The sequence below is a fragment of the Biomphalaria glabrata genome, chromosome 1 (assembly GCF_947242115.1).
Source record: "Biomphalaria glabrata chromosome 1, xgBioGlab47.1, whole genome shotgun sequence".
Classification (NCBI taxonomy): Eukaryota; Metazoa; Mollusca; class Gastropoda; family Planorbidae; genus Biomphalaria; species Biomphalaria glabrata.
The window spans coordinates 65,156,128-65,174,445 of record NC_074711.1 but is presented as its reverse complement, the minus strand read 5'-3'; the positions used below and the strand labels follow the sequence as shown (position 1 = coordinate 65,174,445).

The following is an 18,318-nucleotide window of genomic DNA, read 5'->3' as shown; positions in this document are numbered from 1 at the left end:
GACACTGACACTAATGATGTAACGGGAAACGGTGGTATATCATCACTTCCAACTCTCCCAGCTACAGAGCTCAGAAAACGAAAGTAGACATCACTTAAAATCTCACTCGCGTGCCGCTCTGGTATCCAACCTCCCCTCCCCCCCCCCCTCTCCTCGCAGCACACTCACCCTCTTCTTTCCTCTCTTCGCTGTCCGCCATGCTCACGTAGCCGAGTTGTAGACTTGACCCTGTTTCTTGAATCATGTGCCCAGCTTGTTCTGTACGTGGATTTCAATCAAACCTGTGTAAGCTTTATGATATGGACACATTAAGATCTCGAATTGAGGGGATCTTATAGCGTAGGTAGGACTACTCTAGGACGTACTATCCAGTGATGGCTCGAATAGTCGTCTGGTCAGTGTGTGCTCATGTATTGATTCACTGCCACCTGTCTGCTGGAGTGGGTGAGTACAAATATATCCGTTCAGTCTAGGGCGCCTGCCAACTATTACATTTCTGAACTCTCTATGTTGAAGTAGCAGTCAGATACTTGAGGCACGGAGAAATAGGATTTCATAAGTTGAGCCAAGTATTAATTATAGAGATAGTCTTTACACACATATGTACAAATGAAAAATAAATGAAGTAAATTGTTCACTAGCTATTCTACACAGAGCGCAAACATAAATAAATGCATATAATGAAGATGAAGTTTAAGAAATAAGGATAGATACAAACTATATAACATGATGTGCAAACAATAAGCACATGATTTAACACAATGGGCTGTAAGATTAGACAACATAAAACTTTTGGGTATTCAAAATGAAGTCCTAAAAAAATCTAACTTGTCAAAATGATTTGATAAAATTCTTATAATTGGAGAGGGATATGGAATGTAATGAAAAGAGAAGAATCTTAAAGAAATAATTATAATACACATTTCTAGTTATATTTTGTATAAATATTTCCAATATATTTAGAATTCGAATGTACGTATGAAGTTTGTTGGCCTCCTTCAGTCGTAGAACACTTTTTCATGTGACTGTGGAATGGGAGTCAAGTCAAAAGTCTATGTCAGAGAGCATAACGATGCGCAGGGTGAAAAAGAAAACGAAAATGAGGTTCCAGAGACAGAGAGACCGAAGGAGAGAGAGAGAGAGAGAGGAGAGAGAGAAAGAGAGAAGGAATGAGGAAAGACAGCGGGTCAATCCTATTCAATGTAACGGATACTAGAAAATGCGGCGCGCTTATGAGAAGTTAAAAAAAACAGAGGGGTGTCTCGGCCAAAATTAACGATACATATCAACAGGCTTAGTGCTAGTATAAACTTAGAAACATTGAAGAAAATTTTAATTTAGAAATTCTTATTCGCTTTTTTGGTCAAGGTCTAACACTAACAATTAGCGTGTTTTCTTCCTGACAACATGACTCAACTATTGTTACACTAACCCAAGATTTCCTCAAAGTTAATGTTCTACTACAAACTCTTCAGAGGCCATGAAGCAATTTAAAAAAAAAAAAAAAGAATCTATCTTTCTGTAAATCATTGTTCAGATCTGTTTGCTAAACTAAATTAACACTGCACTTTACAGGTGCCATTTTAAATTAGCTAGAGATGTGAGAGCCAAGTCTTACACAAAATTGAAGTGCTTAAACTCCAGGATATTTACCTTTATGTGACTCTATGCATATAAGAAAATAGTCTGTGGAAGGGGGCTCCTTACTTTGGTAGACTACGTGTTTTGTATTCTGCATGTTATGTAGAATGGTAGGTAAATATTAAATATTATGATATGTATCATGTCGTCAAAAGTTTCTGAACTATTTTCTTTGTATGTTATGTATTATGTTATGTGTATGTTACTTATTATGCTAAATATTATGTTATGAAAATATTTCGTATTGAAAAACAAAAGAAAGTTGTCACATTTAAAATACATGAACTGTTTCTCTCATTACTTTGAAGGTTCTCAAACACTAGACTTGGACGGACCTGAGCATCAGCTCTATACAAACTTATTCGCTGACTATACACCAGAGTCGAGACCGGTGAAGAACGCCAGCCATATAGTTCAAGTGACATTTGCTCTATCTTTGAACCAGCTCCTAGACTTGGTCAGTATTTTGAAATGTAAAACAATACATTCCTTAATTAAAGAGAATATAGGAAGGGAGACAAACAATAAACGCAATGTAGTGAACAAATATTTATGCTAATTGCTAGATAATGACCTATATAACATCGGGAACAATTTTTATGCTAATAGCAAGATAATGACCTACATAATCTATGGGAAAGTATCAATGCTAATAGCAATCTTATGACCTAAATAAAATGTGTTAACCATAGACCTAGACTGTCTAGACTGGAAACCGGAAATAAATTCTTATCTGCAATTGATCGATTCACAGACTTATACATATATAGATTTTTAAGTACGTAAACTCTTTTTACAGGCTCTAAGGGAAGTCGCCCCAATCAATCTTTTCTGTCTTAGAAAAGTAATGGTCTTTAGTTTTCAAAGTTTAGAAATAATGCAAAATCATTTCTCGGATATTCACGCAAATATATGAAACAAGGCATTTCTTGTTTGTTTCCATTGAGATAATCATTATGTTTGAAAATTCCTAGATGGAAATAATTCATGTTGATTTCAATCATCTTATGTACATTTAAATAGATTGATTACCTAGATCTTTCTAGATTATGTATCTAAAAATTGCAAAATAATAATTATGAGACGAGAGTAGACCTACTCTTATTTTTGATGTTCAATTACTAGATCTAGATCTAAAAATTAAATTATATGTTACATAGGTTGAAAGAACAACTATACTTCTTTTAACTACTTTACAAAACAACGCCTTGATCCAACTTTATAAAAAAAAAATCACATTTTTTGTAGTGTTTAAAATTTTCCATGTCCAGTCTAGATATAGTATATATAAGTCTATGGTGTTAACTTTTTTTTAGTTCTATACATAGTCTAGCACAGTGGTCTATAACCTCTTCCGGCCTGTCGCCACCTTTTAGCATTTTTTTATTTTTAAACAATCCGCCAGCGCTCCCTCTAAGAAAAATTACTAATAAAGAAGTGTGAGAAGGCAAATTTGAATAATTTGTCTTTTTTTATGCTTTCAATTACAGATCGTTTGTTTTATACCTACTATACCAAAAATATGTCAAATAACTTGCAGTGATTACATTCTAAAATTAATCTCAAAGTAATCACAATAATGTGAATCCACTGAACCATAATCTTCAAATACAAAAACAAAATTTAATAAAATACTCAGAAAGACGCAAAGATAAAGGCACATTCATTGTCCCATATGCTAGGACAAATTTGTACAACTGCTCTTTCTTCCCTAGTGCTATTAGAGCATGGAATGGGTTGCCTGAGCTAGCCAGGAAAACCAGTGACTTGTCAGAATTTAAGTCATTGGTTAACATGTTTGACTAAATGCATGACGCGTAGGAAGTAATCATCTTCTTTTTTGAAGTAACGTCTGTATCATATAAGATAAGAATACTCCCCTTTTGTAGTGATGGGCAAAAGTTAACTAAAAAGTTGCTAACAATAAGAATGTCCATTTGTCTTCAGGGTACTCCAGTTCTCTCATTTCTATCTCGAACTTCTTCAAAAAAATGTCTATGTCCATTTTGTCTTCGTTGAATATCAAACCTTTATATTTTGCCAGTTTATTCCCTGTAGAGTCACTCTTTCTTTTATCATCCTCTTTTCCTTGGTCTGTTTTTAACTTTTTCTCTGCTGTCTCTTTTTCAAACGCTAATCTTTCTCTTTCAATGGCAACTAATTCGTTTTTCTTTTCCCTTTCAATTGCTACTATCTCCTTATCCTTTTCTCTTTCTCTTTTGTCTTCCTTATCTAATCTCTCCTTTTCTTTTTCTCTTTTGTCCTCCTTATCTAATCTCTCCTTTTCTTTTTCTCTTTCCATCGCTAATCTCTCCTTTTCTTTTTCCCTTTCCATCGCTAATCTCTCCTTTTCTTTGTCTCTTTCCATCGCTAATCTCTCCTTTTCTTTGTCTCTTTCCATGGCTAATCTCTCCCTCTCCATCAACCTTTCTTGTACGTATTTTCTTAGTTCTGCCCCTTCAAGCTCCAACAACCTTCCCTCTTCCTTCAACGCTGCTACCTCAGCCTTGTCCGCCATAGTCGATTACTAATAATATCAAATCGAATGTTCTCCTGTCTCTAGATCTAGACTTTACTACCTCTACTGTCTGTTGACAGGAGATCCACTGTGTATAGAGGGATACGTGGGTTTTACCTTTGCGTTGGGCGCCACTTGTTACGTCTTCTTATTGGATGAGACTCTTTAGACATGAAAACGACAAATCACAGTTTATAAATACTTTAATCTTTATTAATACTGAAAACACTTTCTTGTTCATATTCCTCCATTTTGGTTCTCCTCTCCTTTCAACACGCATTCGCACCATTTCACATTTACACTAAGATGCGCACGTAACAGACATCAAGCAGTTTCCATAAAAATCTGTCACTGGTAATGTCTGAAGCCTCTTCCCACCTACCATGAGGACCTCCATGAATGAGTGGCGTCAAGTTGTACTAGGATATCATTGCAACTCTTCTTATGCGTAATTCATTTTGTCGGAGAACATGTCCCGCAAACCACATGCGTCGTTCTCTCACAATCTTACTAAGGGGTCGACTCCCAGTTCGGCATAGGATTTCCTTGATTTAGATCCGATCTCTATAACTGACTCCTAAAATCTGTCTTAGCCATCTTTGTTGAGCTACATTTAGTGTTTTTCGATCTCGGTAGATGACTATTCACTGCAGTTTATTAATGCAGCCCTGCCACTGGTAAAAATGTGTAACCTCTCTTGAATACGCTCTTGGAATTAAGTGACTGTAGTTTGCTTTAGATTTTATATCGAAAAGAAAAGTTTTATCGTCAAAATCTTCTGTTGGGGGTTTTCCACCTCAAAATGCTCTGTAGGGGGATCTTAGACTCAAAACCATCTGGAGGGGTTTTAAACTTTAAAAAAAAGCCATCTGTAGAAGAAACTCAAAACCCCTGATTGGCTTGGCTACGCTCAAATAATTTTAGTGTGTAATTTGTTTTTTTTTTTATATTGAAGATGTATTTTTAGCACCAAACCCCTCTGAACGGGGGTTTAAACTCAAAACCCCTTTGACTACGCTCATAGATTTTAGAGTGAGTAATTTTCTTTTATTTATATTGAAGAGGTACTTTTTAGCTTCAAACTCCACTGGAGGGGAGTTTAAACTCAAAACCCCATAAACTACACTCATAACATTTTTAGTGTATAATTTGCTTTTTTTTTTATTATTAAAGAGGTATTTTTTACCTTCAAACCCCACTGAAGTGGGGTTTAAACTCAAAACTGAGTCAAAACCCATTTAGCTACGCTCATAACATTTTGAGTGCGTAATTAGCTTTTTTTGTATTAAAGAGGGGGTTTATCGTAAATTTTAGACGGGGTTTTAAAATCAAAATCTTCCTTAACTGTGCTCTTAGAATTAGGGGATTTTCGTTTGCATTTTTTTATTGTTTTGTTTTATAGAAGAGGGGGAGTTAACTGCAAAAAAACCAGGTAGGGGGTTTAAAACTCAAAACCCCTGGTAGGGGGTTTTAAACTCAAAACCCTTAGTAGGGGTTTTAAAACTCGAACCGCTCTGGTAGGGGTTTTATACTCGAACCCCCATGGTAGGGGTTTTTAAACTCGAACCCCCCTGGTAGGGGGTTTTAAACTCAAAACCCCTTTGGTTGTGCTGGGGCAAGTTATGGTTTAGTATTAAAATCTCACCTAAAATAAACAAAATCAAAGCAAAAAATCAGTCACTAAATTCCGACTTCCCCCCCCCCCCCTTGGGGGAATTTCATTTCGGGGGGGGGGGGGTTGAACCCCAAGAACCCCCCCCCCCTAGCTACACCCATGATATATATTATATATATATAATTCTCTTCTTTCCTCAAAAGTTTAAACGAGTAGTAAGGAGTAAAGGAAAGATCACTCTCTGATTTCTGTGTTACGGTCGTATCGAAGCATGGTGTGAATGATATGGTGCGAATTTGGATATTGAATGGAAGTGGGATTAAAAGCTGGAAGCCGGAAGGAATGGATATGAAGAGAGTTGGAAAATATTATGTTTACGTAATTTGTGATAATATTAAAGAATTTTTATATTTACACTGCGGTCGCATAGGTTGCAGTGGCCTAAGGCCGCCCTGCAAAATAGAGGTGTATGCTACGCAACCGGTCGACTAGTATATATGTATTCTAGCTCTAGACTTTAAAATAATAATATTATATTGTTGTAACTCTGCTTTGTAACTATGTGATGCGCACCGACATCTCATTCTGCGAAAGATGCACTGCTAAGAACTATAGCCTAGAGGTGAATGTTGACATTAAACAAGATAACGGAGTTCTGCCCAAGTCGAAGAAATGCTGTGCTCAATGCAGACATTGTTACTAGATTTGTGTGTTTGTGATGTCCTGCTGATGTCCTCTTGTGAATAAACATCTGTATATCGTTGAGTCGTTTCTCTTAAGTTAATTATTACAATATTCAAATAATTTTAAAGAATAATTCATTTGTAAGTTAGCTAAGCGTGATAAAGGTATACAACTAAGATGAAAGTCCAACTTGTTTTCTTTTGCAGTGCCTTCCCTTACCAAGGGACATTAATCAGAAAAAGTAAATACATGTTGTTACCTAGATTTATATGTTGTAATACAACTAGATCTAGTATCATATATCACAAATCTACACTTAACACTACCACAGTACTAGACTAGTAATTAGTTCTATGTTAGGTACATGTCTTAAGTTATAGATCTAAGGTGGTAATCATGAAGATGAGCGTCAAAAATTAATGATTCGCCGAAAATTCAAAATTTTTTTAAAAATACAATTAATAAATATAAATTGTGTTTTTAAAAGATTTTCTTGTAAAACAGAGAACTTTTATAATTATATGACATCAACAAAAAGCATTAGCGACGTCAAGGTTGCTCAGCACGCTGCCATTTTGTTTACAATGATGTCACAGAGGTGTTGCCAACTTAGTATTCTGAGATTTTCTTTTTCACTTGCTTAAACCGGTGCTGCACGCTTGTTTGTAGGCATAAATTATATAATTAACTATATAAACTCTTTCCTTTTTCTAACAATTATATTAATAAAGTTGCAATAACATAAATATATGCTCAACTTGTTTTTTTTTTTTTTTTTTGTTGATTTGCTTTTTTTTTTTTTGTTAAGTCTATATAGCCTAGATCTAAATATAAGATTAATATTATGTTTTGTTCTGTTGTATTTGATTTGAGTCACTGGTAAAATAGTAATCCTGTAGTAGTTTCTAATATTTAGGTGATTTTGGCCAATATAGAGCTAGAAAGGATGACATTGTGACTCGCTTCTATTGGACCACGGATAAAAGAATCAGCAAGGTTATAAGTCGTTTAAGAAGAAAGTCAAGCTGTAGTAGCCGTGTAAAAAAGAAAACGTAGAAGGAAATCCAAGTCTAGTAATTAAGTAGGCTAGTAGTTGGTCGACCTGAGAGTTGTTACAAGTCTAGTAATTAAGTAGGCTAGTAGTCGGTCGACCTGAGAGTTGTTACAAGTCTAGTAATTAAGTAGGCTAGTAGTCGGTCGACTTGAGAGTTGTTACAAGTCTAGTAGCTAAGTAGGCTAGTAGTCTGTCGACCTGAGAGTTGTTAGAAGATTTTAGAAAAGTAGCGATGTAAAGAGAAGTGATTAGGTCACAGTAGAAGTCACGTGAGAATTTAAGCAATTATAAAAGTCTGTATGAAGTTTAATTGACTAGTTTTATGTGTTGAAATTGATGTGCTTGTCTTTAATAGTAGTTAAGTATCTGGGCTAAGCTGCTAAGAACATGTAGATTTCATTTCACATCAAGACATATTTAATTGTATATTTCATAGACAAGATATATTGGGTGTTCATGGGCGCCCGCAGGATTTTTTGCAGGGGGATGCAAGTTACCACCTATGGCTCAAAGTCATAGCTTCAATTTTTTCCCCCCGAGCATATTAAAGAAAAGAGCTGGTGTCCCCTCGCTCCCCCCTACCTATGCGATATTAATTTCACTGTAAATGCATGACGCGTAGGACGTATTCATCTTCTTTTTTGAAGTAACGTCTGTATGATATAAGATAAGTAGATAAATAGGCCTACTTTTTTCATGCTCTTGCATCGTTTTAGGATGTAAACAAAACAGGTTGAACTGAGCATTAGTATTGCTTGAAAAGAGAGACGTTAACGAAGAAACTAACGAATCCAGATACGGACTGTAAAACAGTGCTCTTTAATAATCCCAAAATCCAAACACATGTTTTTTGCTTGGTGTGTCTCATGTCGACTACAAATTATCGGCAGCACTAATTCATTACCTAGTTTGTCTGCGAATAGTCTCGCCTTCCTCAAGATGCAATCCCTGAAGTGTTCCTAACCATGGTCAGTTTGGTTTTTGATTATGTAATGAATGTGACTGCTGGTGTGCTTTTGAGCGGCCACTTATGCTAAGATGGACAGACTGCAACGTACAACACGGAAACTGGTTCAAGAACAGATGAATAATTGATTACAATTAAAACACACATCAGAAGCACACGAGAAGCAGGCACTGATTATACATAAAGCAGTTTGTCTGGTTCCACTTATAGTAGGCCTAACTATTTTAAAATGCACCAAACATGTTGTTTTGTTTGTTCGTAAAATGTTTTACATGTTTCGGATGTTCCTTCAGAGTTGAAGATAATTACTTCCTAGTCCAAACCTCACGCAGGACGACGGGGGATGGGAGCGTGCAGGGTTTGAACCCTTGACCATCAATAAATCTGAACGACAATCCAGCACGCAAACCACACGACCAGGCAGCCATCCAACTCAAAATTCTTCTCAAATTGACAGCTGCCTAGAATTTTTCCTCCAAGACAAAAAGAAAATAACATTTTATCATATTCTAGGCCTTTACTAAATATAATGATAGCTATAATTATGTGCAAATGAAAAAAAAAAAAATCGTCACGACTACGTGCTACAGAATTTTTAATTGCAAGCCCATAATAAAGCGTACATGGTCGGACATGAAATACAGATTAGCTTATTCCAGTTTATTACAATTATATAGATTATCCTCATAAACTTTATTTCAGTGAAATCACTATATGCTAAGTTGCTTCGTATCAGAAGTTAATTGATTTGAAGGTGTAAAAAAAACATGACAACTCTCTCGCGCGCTTAAAGATTGCACGAAACAGGAAAGGCTCGATATTAACTATCAAACAATTTACAGCCCAGACACCAGAACATAACATCTGGCATAGGTTTCTGTCACATACTCGTTAGAGATTCAATGTGGCATGGAGTGAGTTAATAGTCATTTGACTATCTCGTGCCTTATTTACGAAGAAATAATTGGTCTGTATTTGACCACAGGGTGAAAACCTAAGTTACCTTTTGGACTCCTGTGAGTAAAGAGATGTATGTATGTATTGTGTAAGAGATACGAGATGTAATATAAATGGGTTCTAAGTGATGTATTTCCATGGCTGGAGTTGCCAAGTTATTATGCACTATTTTATTATGATTATTAAATGTTTTGTCTGTTGAGACGATGCTTGCTTCTAAATATATGTGTTGTGGTCAAATTACTCAGTGAACATAGTGGCACTACGCAACAACAAAATTGATCAGGATAAAGTTATTTAATGTTTGCACAAAGAACATTCTAACAAGGCCAGAAGAGGCCCTAATGCTATACAAATAAACATTCGCGTTATCAGCATATGTCAAAGATATGACAGTTTCGAAACAGCTTATGGACCTGATGTAATCAGAAGAAAAAGGGAACATTATTGCCCCCCCTGGCTACGCCTATGCCCAGTAGCGGCCTTAGGGGGTGGCAAGTGGGACAACCTCCCCAGGCCCCGCGATTGGAGATTCCATTGACACTGTCAGCTTCGAAAACCAGAACAGTTCTCATATATACTCAATATCTTTGGAAATCTTTCCAGGCATCTTTATAATACCAAATACTATTTCTATGTAAGCTCTTAACATGACATAAACTTCAGCAGCACGAGGTTTCTGTACATCCCGTTAAGTGTGTGACTTTGTGGTTGGATTGAGCTCTGAGAATGTCAAATGGTAGCACAACGAATAACGTGATGCAAGAAAAATTAGAAAAGTAAAACTGCTGTAGCGTGCAGTCTTAACAAAAATTCTAGCGATTGTACAGTACCTTTAAGAAAACAACACCGCATATCTTGGGAGAACAGAGAAACAAACGAACAACGGTGATAGCCGAAGTCGACCCAACCATGCAAGCACATCTTCGAAGAATTAAGAACGCCGAGGCTCACGGCCATTACATTGGGCATAGGATTCAAAACGAGCATATGAACATTATGGCATCAGAAGTAAAAGGGAACATTATTGATAAAATCAAACTTGCAAAATATTTTCCCGTCATTCTTGACTACAGACCTGATGTTAGCCACAAAGAGCTGATGTCCCTTATATTGAGTTTTTTGGACGTATCCTAGTGTTGACAACTTAACAGGAAAGGGTTTGTCATGGCGCTTCTTGCTGCGCTGTTGAAAGTTGGTCAGGACATCGCCGATTGTCGTGTCCAGGGATACAAATACAATGGTGTAAACTTGAAGGGAAAGCACCAAGGAGTCCAAGAACACATTATTCGCATCAACAATCGACCTTTTGCGCTCTTCTTGCGGCGCCATAATCTTAACATTCAGAGTGTTTAGCAGAAATATTATTATGTAGTTTGTTGATTGTTCATGAACAAATGTCTTAATCATTAGTTACGTTGATTAAACTTTAAGGCAAAATCTTTCTTAAAGTACATTATGTAATGTAGTCAAACGGCCAATAGTACAGTACATACGTAAGGTACTATGTTTTATAGCTAAAATAAGACCTACAGCATTAGAGGCGGACGAGACATTAGCGTGATGTGATGTGGTATGGCTATATAGCCTACACTTACGGCTTAGGGCCCCGCATATGACACTCGCCCAGGGCCCCGCGCACTGCTAAGGCCGCCTCTGCCCATTGCCTCCAGAGTGTCGAAGTCCGACAGCCATCAACAAATACAAGGCAGGACTATTACAGTAGGCCTACACACGCAAGTATCTTTTTTCCATAAATTGTGAGAAGTCACTTTCCATGAGCTTCTTGTAAACCAGAAGACCACAGAAAATCTGTTAAGTTATAAAATGGTTTCGTTTTAATAATTTACACCTAGGATTAGAGTGGGTTCTATGACAGTGCGTGGCTCACTGCGGTCACATAGGTTGCAGTGACCTAAGGCAGGCTCTGAAAAATATCGGCGTATGCTTCTCACTGTATAATGATAAGCTTTTTTTTACATAAATTAATTACCATTTTTAACATCGTTTACTTTCAAAATACAGGAAGAGAAATAAATAAATAGAAATCGCTATATGACAAGCGTGAGAGACATAAGACACTTGGGCTTGTGATAGCTACATATAAAGAGGCTCGAGGTTCTCAACATCGGACTCAATCAGAGTTGTTGTGCTTACTGAGCAACTAATAAAAAGCATTACTGAAAACATTTTCCCTGGATACCCCCCCCCCCCCCACCCCCTAGTGATCCTGAAAACAGATTGGACCATAGTGCTCTGAGCATGCTATAAGCATGAAAAATGCTCTTTATGAAAATAAAAACTATTTAAAATAATATGGAATCTGGTCTAGCAATTCATAAAAGCTATTTTAAAAAAATCTCAATTCAGATCTTGTCTTATAAAATACAGACGTAGGTTACTTCACACAAAAAAAGTATTTACTCAGAGATTGTAATAATTCATAATTCAGTGACAATGAAAAGTAACATATATTTAGCACACACAAAAAAAAATTGATTGCAATAAACCTTTAAAAAAAAAGAACTATTTTATTGTGGTCTAAATTATTTTGTCTAACATTAATACATCTGTATGTTAATGGGTGTTTCTCATTTCTAGTTGGCAGCACTTAATGATACCAAAATTATTTTTGATAAACAAATCTGGATTTGTTTTTGGCCAGGAAGAGACAACAAGGAATGTCGCGATAAATAATTTTTGACGCTCACATTCATGATTACCGATCTTAAGTTCTAGTCTAGATCTATATCTAGTTTAATTAATAATAATACTAGCCAGATCCACTCCTGTTAAACCTAAATCTACTAAAATTAATACAACAGCCTCACTAAACAAACCTACTAAAGAAGTAACACCAAAATACCTTAAAACCTTAGTAATAAATTTTCAAAGCATTAGGAACAAAACAGCAGACTTAGAAATTTTATTAGAATGTGAGAAACCAGACATAATTGCAGGCACAGAAACTTGGCTACATCCTGAAATTTATAATGCAGAAATTTTCAATAGTAATTATGAAATTTTTAGAAAAGATAGGGCTGATAATCATGGAGGAGTTCTTTTAGCAATAAAAAACACTCTTATAGCAGAAGAAATTACCTTACCTAACTCAAAAAATATAGAATCAACATTTTGTAAAATTAATACCACCTCAACGTCCCTAATAATAGGCAGCATTTACAGACCACCAAATTCTAGTTTAGAATACATGCAGGAACTATGTAATCAGATTACGACACTTAAAGAGACAAATAAAAATGCAGTTTTTTGGATTATGGGCGATTTCAACCTACCTGATATAAATTGGAAAACACTAACCATAGATAAACACCAAAACCTTAAGGACATAAATGAGCTTTTCATAGAAACTTTACACAACCTAAGTTTAGATCAAATCATTAAAAAGCCAACTAGATTAAACAACACATTAGATCTCTTCTTAACCAACAGACCTGGATTAGTAGTTGATTATGATATTATCCCTGGTCTATCAGACCATGAGATCATAAAAATACAGTCAGATAAAAGCAGTAGCCAATACAAAACCCAAAAGAAAAATCTTACTCTGGAATAAATGTAACCTAACACAACTACACCAAGCTGCATTAAACTTTCAACAAACATTCTTATTAGAAAAAGACATTAACCAACCAGTCGATGACCTCTGGAATTTTATTAAAAACCATCTTAAAAGCATTATAGAAAATCAAATACCAACTAAATACACATCAAACAAAATAAATAAATGCTGGTTTAATAATAGACTAAAGAAGCTTTGTAAACAGAAGGAAAACCTATATAGAAAATTTAAAGAAACTATTGCAGAAAGAGTTTACAAAAAGTATATAAAAATTAAACACTTAACCCAAAAAGTAAGCAGACAGCTGCAGAGTGAATACATAAACAATGTAATATCTAAAGACAACAACAAAAACCTATGGTCATACATTAAGTCTAAGAAAATGGAAACAACAGGCGTAGCGCCATTAAAAGATGAACATAACATAATACATAATGATAATGAAACTAAAGCAAACATTCTAAACAAATACTTTGCATCAGCATTCTCAGCCCCAGGAGACAAAGACATATTACTGAATTTGAACCAAGTAGACAACATAGAAGATATAGTAGTACAAGAAAATGGAATTCAAAAACTATTAGCCAACACCAAACCAAATAAAGCTTCTGGACCTGATGGTATTCCAGCTAGATTACTCAAAGAACTAAGTAATGAGCTAGCCCCAGTGTTCAAAATACTCTTTCAGGCTTCACTTAACCAGGGCAGAGTACCAAAGGACTGGAAAGAAGCTAATGTCACCCCCCTATTTAAAAAAGGAGAAAAATCTGACCCAGGAAACTACAGACCAGTATCACTTACCAGCATCACATGTAAAATCCTAGAACACATAATATGTAGCAACATCATAAACCACTTAGACAAACATAATGTCCTCACACCATACCAACATGGCTTTAGGAAATGTAGATCATGTGAAACACAACTAATAGGACTAATTGATGATTTTTCAAAAGGTTTAGATAATAGTGAACAAATAGATGCTATCTTACTAGATTTTTCTAAGGCTTTTGACAAAGTTCACCACCATAGTTTGCTTAAAAAATTAAAATATTTCGGCATTAATGGTCCACTGCATCAGTGGATTAAAGACTTTCTGATAGGGAGAGAACAAACTGTAATAATAAATGGCTCTAAATTAACACCGATAACAGTAAACTCAGGTGTACCTCAAGGAACAGTCTTGGGTCCACTACTATTTTTAATTTACATAATTAGAAATGATTTACCAAATTGCATTAGTTCAGGAACAAAAGTCAGATTATTTGCAGACGATTGCATAATATATAGAACAATAAAAACAACACAAGACACAGATATTTTACAAAGAGAATTAGATGAATTACAGAAATGGGAATCAAATTGGAGCATGTCTTTCCACCCAGAAAAATGTCAGTTGTTAAGAGTAACAAAAAAACTAAAACAAATTAATTCCACTTATCTTATTCATGGCAAACCAGTAACACAGACTAAAAACGCAAAATACCTAGGTGTTATAATAAATGAAAAACTGTCATGGAATCCACATATTGATGAAACTACAAAAAAATCAAACAAAGCATTAGGATTTATTAAAAGAAATTTCTATAAATCAAATAAGAACATAAAACTAAAATGTTATTTAACCTTGGTTAGGCCAATAATAGAATATGCATCCTCTGTTTGGGACCCCTCAACTCAAGAAAACATTAAGAAACTAGAACAGACACAAAATAGAGCAGTGCGATTCATAACAAACGAATGTTCACATTTGACTAGAGTAACACCTTTAGTAAAATCACTAAATTTAGAAAGCCTTCAGGACAGAAGGCTCAAAAGTAAAGTAGCAATCATACATAAAACACTGAACCATAATCTTCAAATACAAAAACAAAATTTAATAAAATACTCTGAAAGACACAAAGATAAAGGCACATTCCTCGTCCCATATGCTAGGACAAATTTGTACAAATACTCCTTCTTCCCTAGTGCTATTAGAGCATGGAATGGGTTGCCTGAGCTAGCCAGGAAAACCAGTGACTTGGCAGAATTTAAGTCATTGGTTAATATGCATGACTAAATGCATGACGCGTAGGACGTAATCATCTTCTTTTTTGAAGTAACGTCTGTATTATATAAGATAAGAAGATAAGATAATTAATTTTTTTTTAGTTACAAACTAAAAAGTTTAATTACAAACTTTACAAACTTTTTTAACATACATACCAATAAATATTTAGATCTATGTAATTTGGAGAATATATGTAATGAATAATAGAGAGGAGAATAAACTAGAGGGTGCACAGGTCACTAGAAAGCCTTTTTGACCTTTACCCTATAATGGCCGCTATTCCCGCCAATTCAATGTATTTAAAAGGCGAGAAAAATAAACGTGTTTATTATATTTCTAGCAAGTTTCGCTGCTTGATAAATCCTGATAATTCCTTGCTTCTATAGATCTACATTTTGCTGCTTTTTTTTAAACACCAGTGTGTTCCTGTATAGCTGCAGAAAAAGAATTTTGCTTTACTATAGATCTAAAAGAAATGTCGACTCTTTCTCTTTTTATTTTAAAACTTTTTACTAGATAGATCTAGAGTCTTGTGATGTCTAGTCTATTAGTATTACTACTATTAGTCTATTACTACTATTAGATCTATAGTCATAATAGTCTATATTTAATTATTTTAGTCTCTTAGTCTTAAGTAGAGTCTAACTCTTAGTAGTCTTAGATCTAGATGTAAATTTAAAATTATAAGTCAATAATATAGATCTATTAATTGAAATCTATATTACTTTCAGTGGCGTAACTAAGGGGGGGGGATGGGGGGGGAGAATTTTAAAATCCCCCCGGGCCCCCACCTAGGGGGGGCCCCCAAATGGGTGTCCGAAATTTATTTGTAAATACATAAATTAATATATTTGATTGACAAATAGTGTCAACGGGTGTCTTTTTTAAATCAACATTTACGGATTAAATTTATCACAAAGACTAAACCTAGATATTTTAAAAATATTTTTGCCGCAGAGGTCAGTTTCTAGAAACGAAATAGACATTTCGTTTTATAATTTGTTGCCACAAATAAAACTGCATGATATACAGCGAATTCCAGGTATCTTGTTACCTTTACTAATAATAGATCTAAATGGCGAGTATTATATGGCTACACTAATTAACCTTGAAGCAAAATTTACAGAATCGAGTATAACTAAAAAGTTATTCTTAACAATGCTAAAATTGTCCATTTTTCGGGTTTGGCGTCTGTAATTTCAGAATTAAACTTCACACTCGAGTTATTACCCCTTTATTCATCTTTCCTCAATCCAATGGAAACTCTCTCTCTTTTTATTTACATCTTATGATCTAGTCCTTTTGCTTTCGCACAAAACATAAACAAAAAATAATGACGTAATATCATATAATATTAATACATCCTTCCTATTGAAGTTATTATCACACCCTTCCTTTTAAAGTTCTTAATAGTGATATCTACTAGCAGGGCCGGCCCTAGCATTTGCGGGGCCCTATGCGAAACGGATCGCGCGGGGCCTAGTCTGGGTAGGGATAAGCAAAATGTCAAAATTATTTTTTTTAATTAGAAAATAGGCCTACTTTCGTCTTTGCAATAAATTTTTATCAAATGAAAGCTCGCAATGCCACTTTTTATTTATTGGCACCCCAAAACGTCAATTTCGTCTATTCTTCAGGAGATTTGAATAAATTCAAAAAAAGTTCAGGACTTTATCGTATATTTTGCCTTTTTATGAGATTTCCTGGAGGCCCTGAAAAATCAGGAGGTCGCGAAAACCCTGTTATTTTATATACGTTATAATTGTTTAATTTAATAATGTACACTTGGAATTAGCGCGGGTCCTATGAAAGCGCTGCGCCCACTGCGACCGGCACTGTCTACTAGGAACTTTAACAATTCGTCCACTTCTGGTTGTCTTGACTGAACAAGTTCTCTAGACGTTGGTCTATAACTGTCTGTTTCGTTTGTTGCAACAGTTTGCAGTTCATTGTCTTCATCGGTATCATAGTACCCAGAGATGTCTTAATCAAAACTTTTATTTAAAAAGCGTTGATTTCTTCTGTATGTTTTTCCATTGTTTGTCTTTATGATGTAAGATCTGGGTGCTGAATGTTTTTTATGACAACTGCTTTCTTCCATGTTTGATCTAGACGAACTCTCCTACAGAATAATCTTTAGGTAGTTTTGCTTTTGCATCGTATTTCACTTAGCTTTTCATCTGTCGTTCGTTGAGTAATGTCTCTGCATTTTCAGCTACCAATGGTTTCAATAGTTTGTGATCAGTTGGAATGATTCCCTGAGTCTTCTACTCGTCAGCAGTTGTGATGGTGAATACGGCAGTCCACTTATCGGAGTATTTCTATACTCTAGCATAACGAGATATGGATCTTTCCCACTTTTGTATACCCTGAATCCTTTTGCTTTCGCACAAAACATAAACAACCAACAATGACGTAATGCCATATAATATTAGCACAGAATCTTCTTCATGCAGTGGAAGATTAAGAATTTTTTGCCTATCTGGAATTCTGGTCAAAGCTCCTGTGCCCAATTAATATAGTTCGGAAAAAACTACAAAAGTCTGGACTGCATATACTGGAATCTGCTAAAGAAATTAGTACCCTTTCATGCTTTCTGCAAAATGATGAGAAACTGACAAACACCCAATCCATCGAAAAAGCAAAAGAAGGTAGTGAATACTATGGATTCCCTGTAATCAAAACAACCATATGAAAGAAAAGACTTGATGGGAAGTTGAGTTCTAATGTAGGACTGTCAACACAACTGCAATTCAAACGTGTTGTGACAGAAGTGCTGGACAGATTTCATATGGAGATGAAGGGCAGATTCCAAAGGCTGGAAAGAAAATGGATACCTTTGGGTTTCTTCTTGAACCAAGACACCAGTTAGAAGACACGCTTGTGACAAACTGTGCTACTTTTCCTGTTTGTATGATGAAATAAATGAAAAATAGCTTTTTCAATGATGTCATTGATGCACGAGCACTTTTCATCAACAAACAGTAATACAATCACCAATAGACATATTGAGGAAACAGGCTTCATATGGGAATTACGTGTGCTCAGACTTTGCAACCTCCTCCGAATACCGCTAACTCAGGCCACTTCCATTACGACATTACGTCATGTGAGAGATCATTCTCAAAGCTCAAGCTCATCAAAAAGTATCTCAGGAGCACAATGACGCAGGAAAGGCTTATCATGGTTTTAATGTCAGTGAAGTCACAAATACTAGAAAGTATCGATGTAGTTGATGTTATAGATGTC

At 35.3% G+C, this 18,318-nt stretch overlaps 1 protein-coding gene across 1 annotated transcript in view; it reads left to right on the top strand.

Moving 5' to 3' along the window:
• The first annotated feature begins 169 nt into the window (after nucleotides 1-169).
• The window catches only part of LOC106074120 (neuronal acetylcholine receptor subunit beta-3-like), a 31,511-nt gene continuing 13,362 nt past the window's right edge, over nucleotides 170-18,318 (top strand). Inside the window, exons 1-2 of the mRNA XM_056008330.1 lie at nucleotides 170-444; nucleotides 1,950-2,098. Of these exons, the coding sequence (XP_055864305.1) occupies nucleotides 375-444; nucleotides 1,950-2,098 (219 nt within the window). The 5' untranslated portion in view covers nucleotides 170-374. The remainder of the gene's footprint in view (nucleotides 445-1,949; nucleotides 2,099-18,318) is intronic.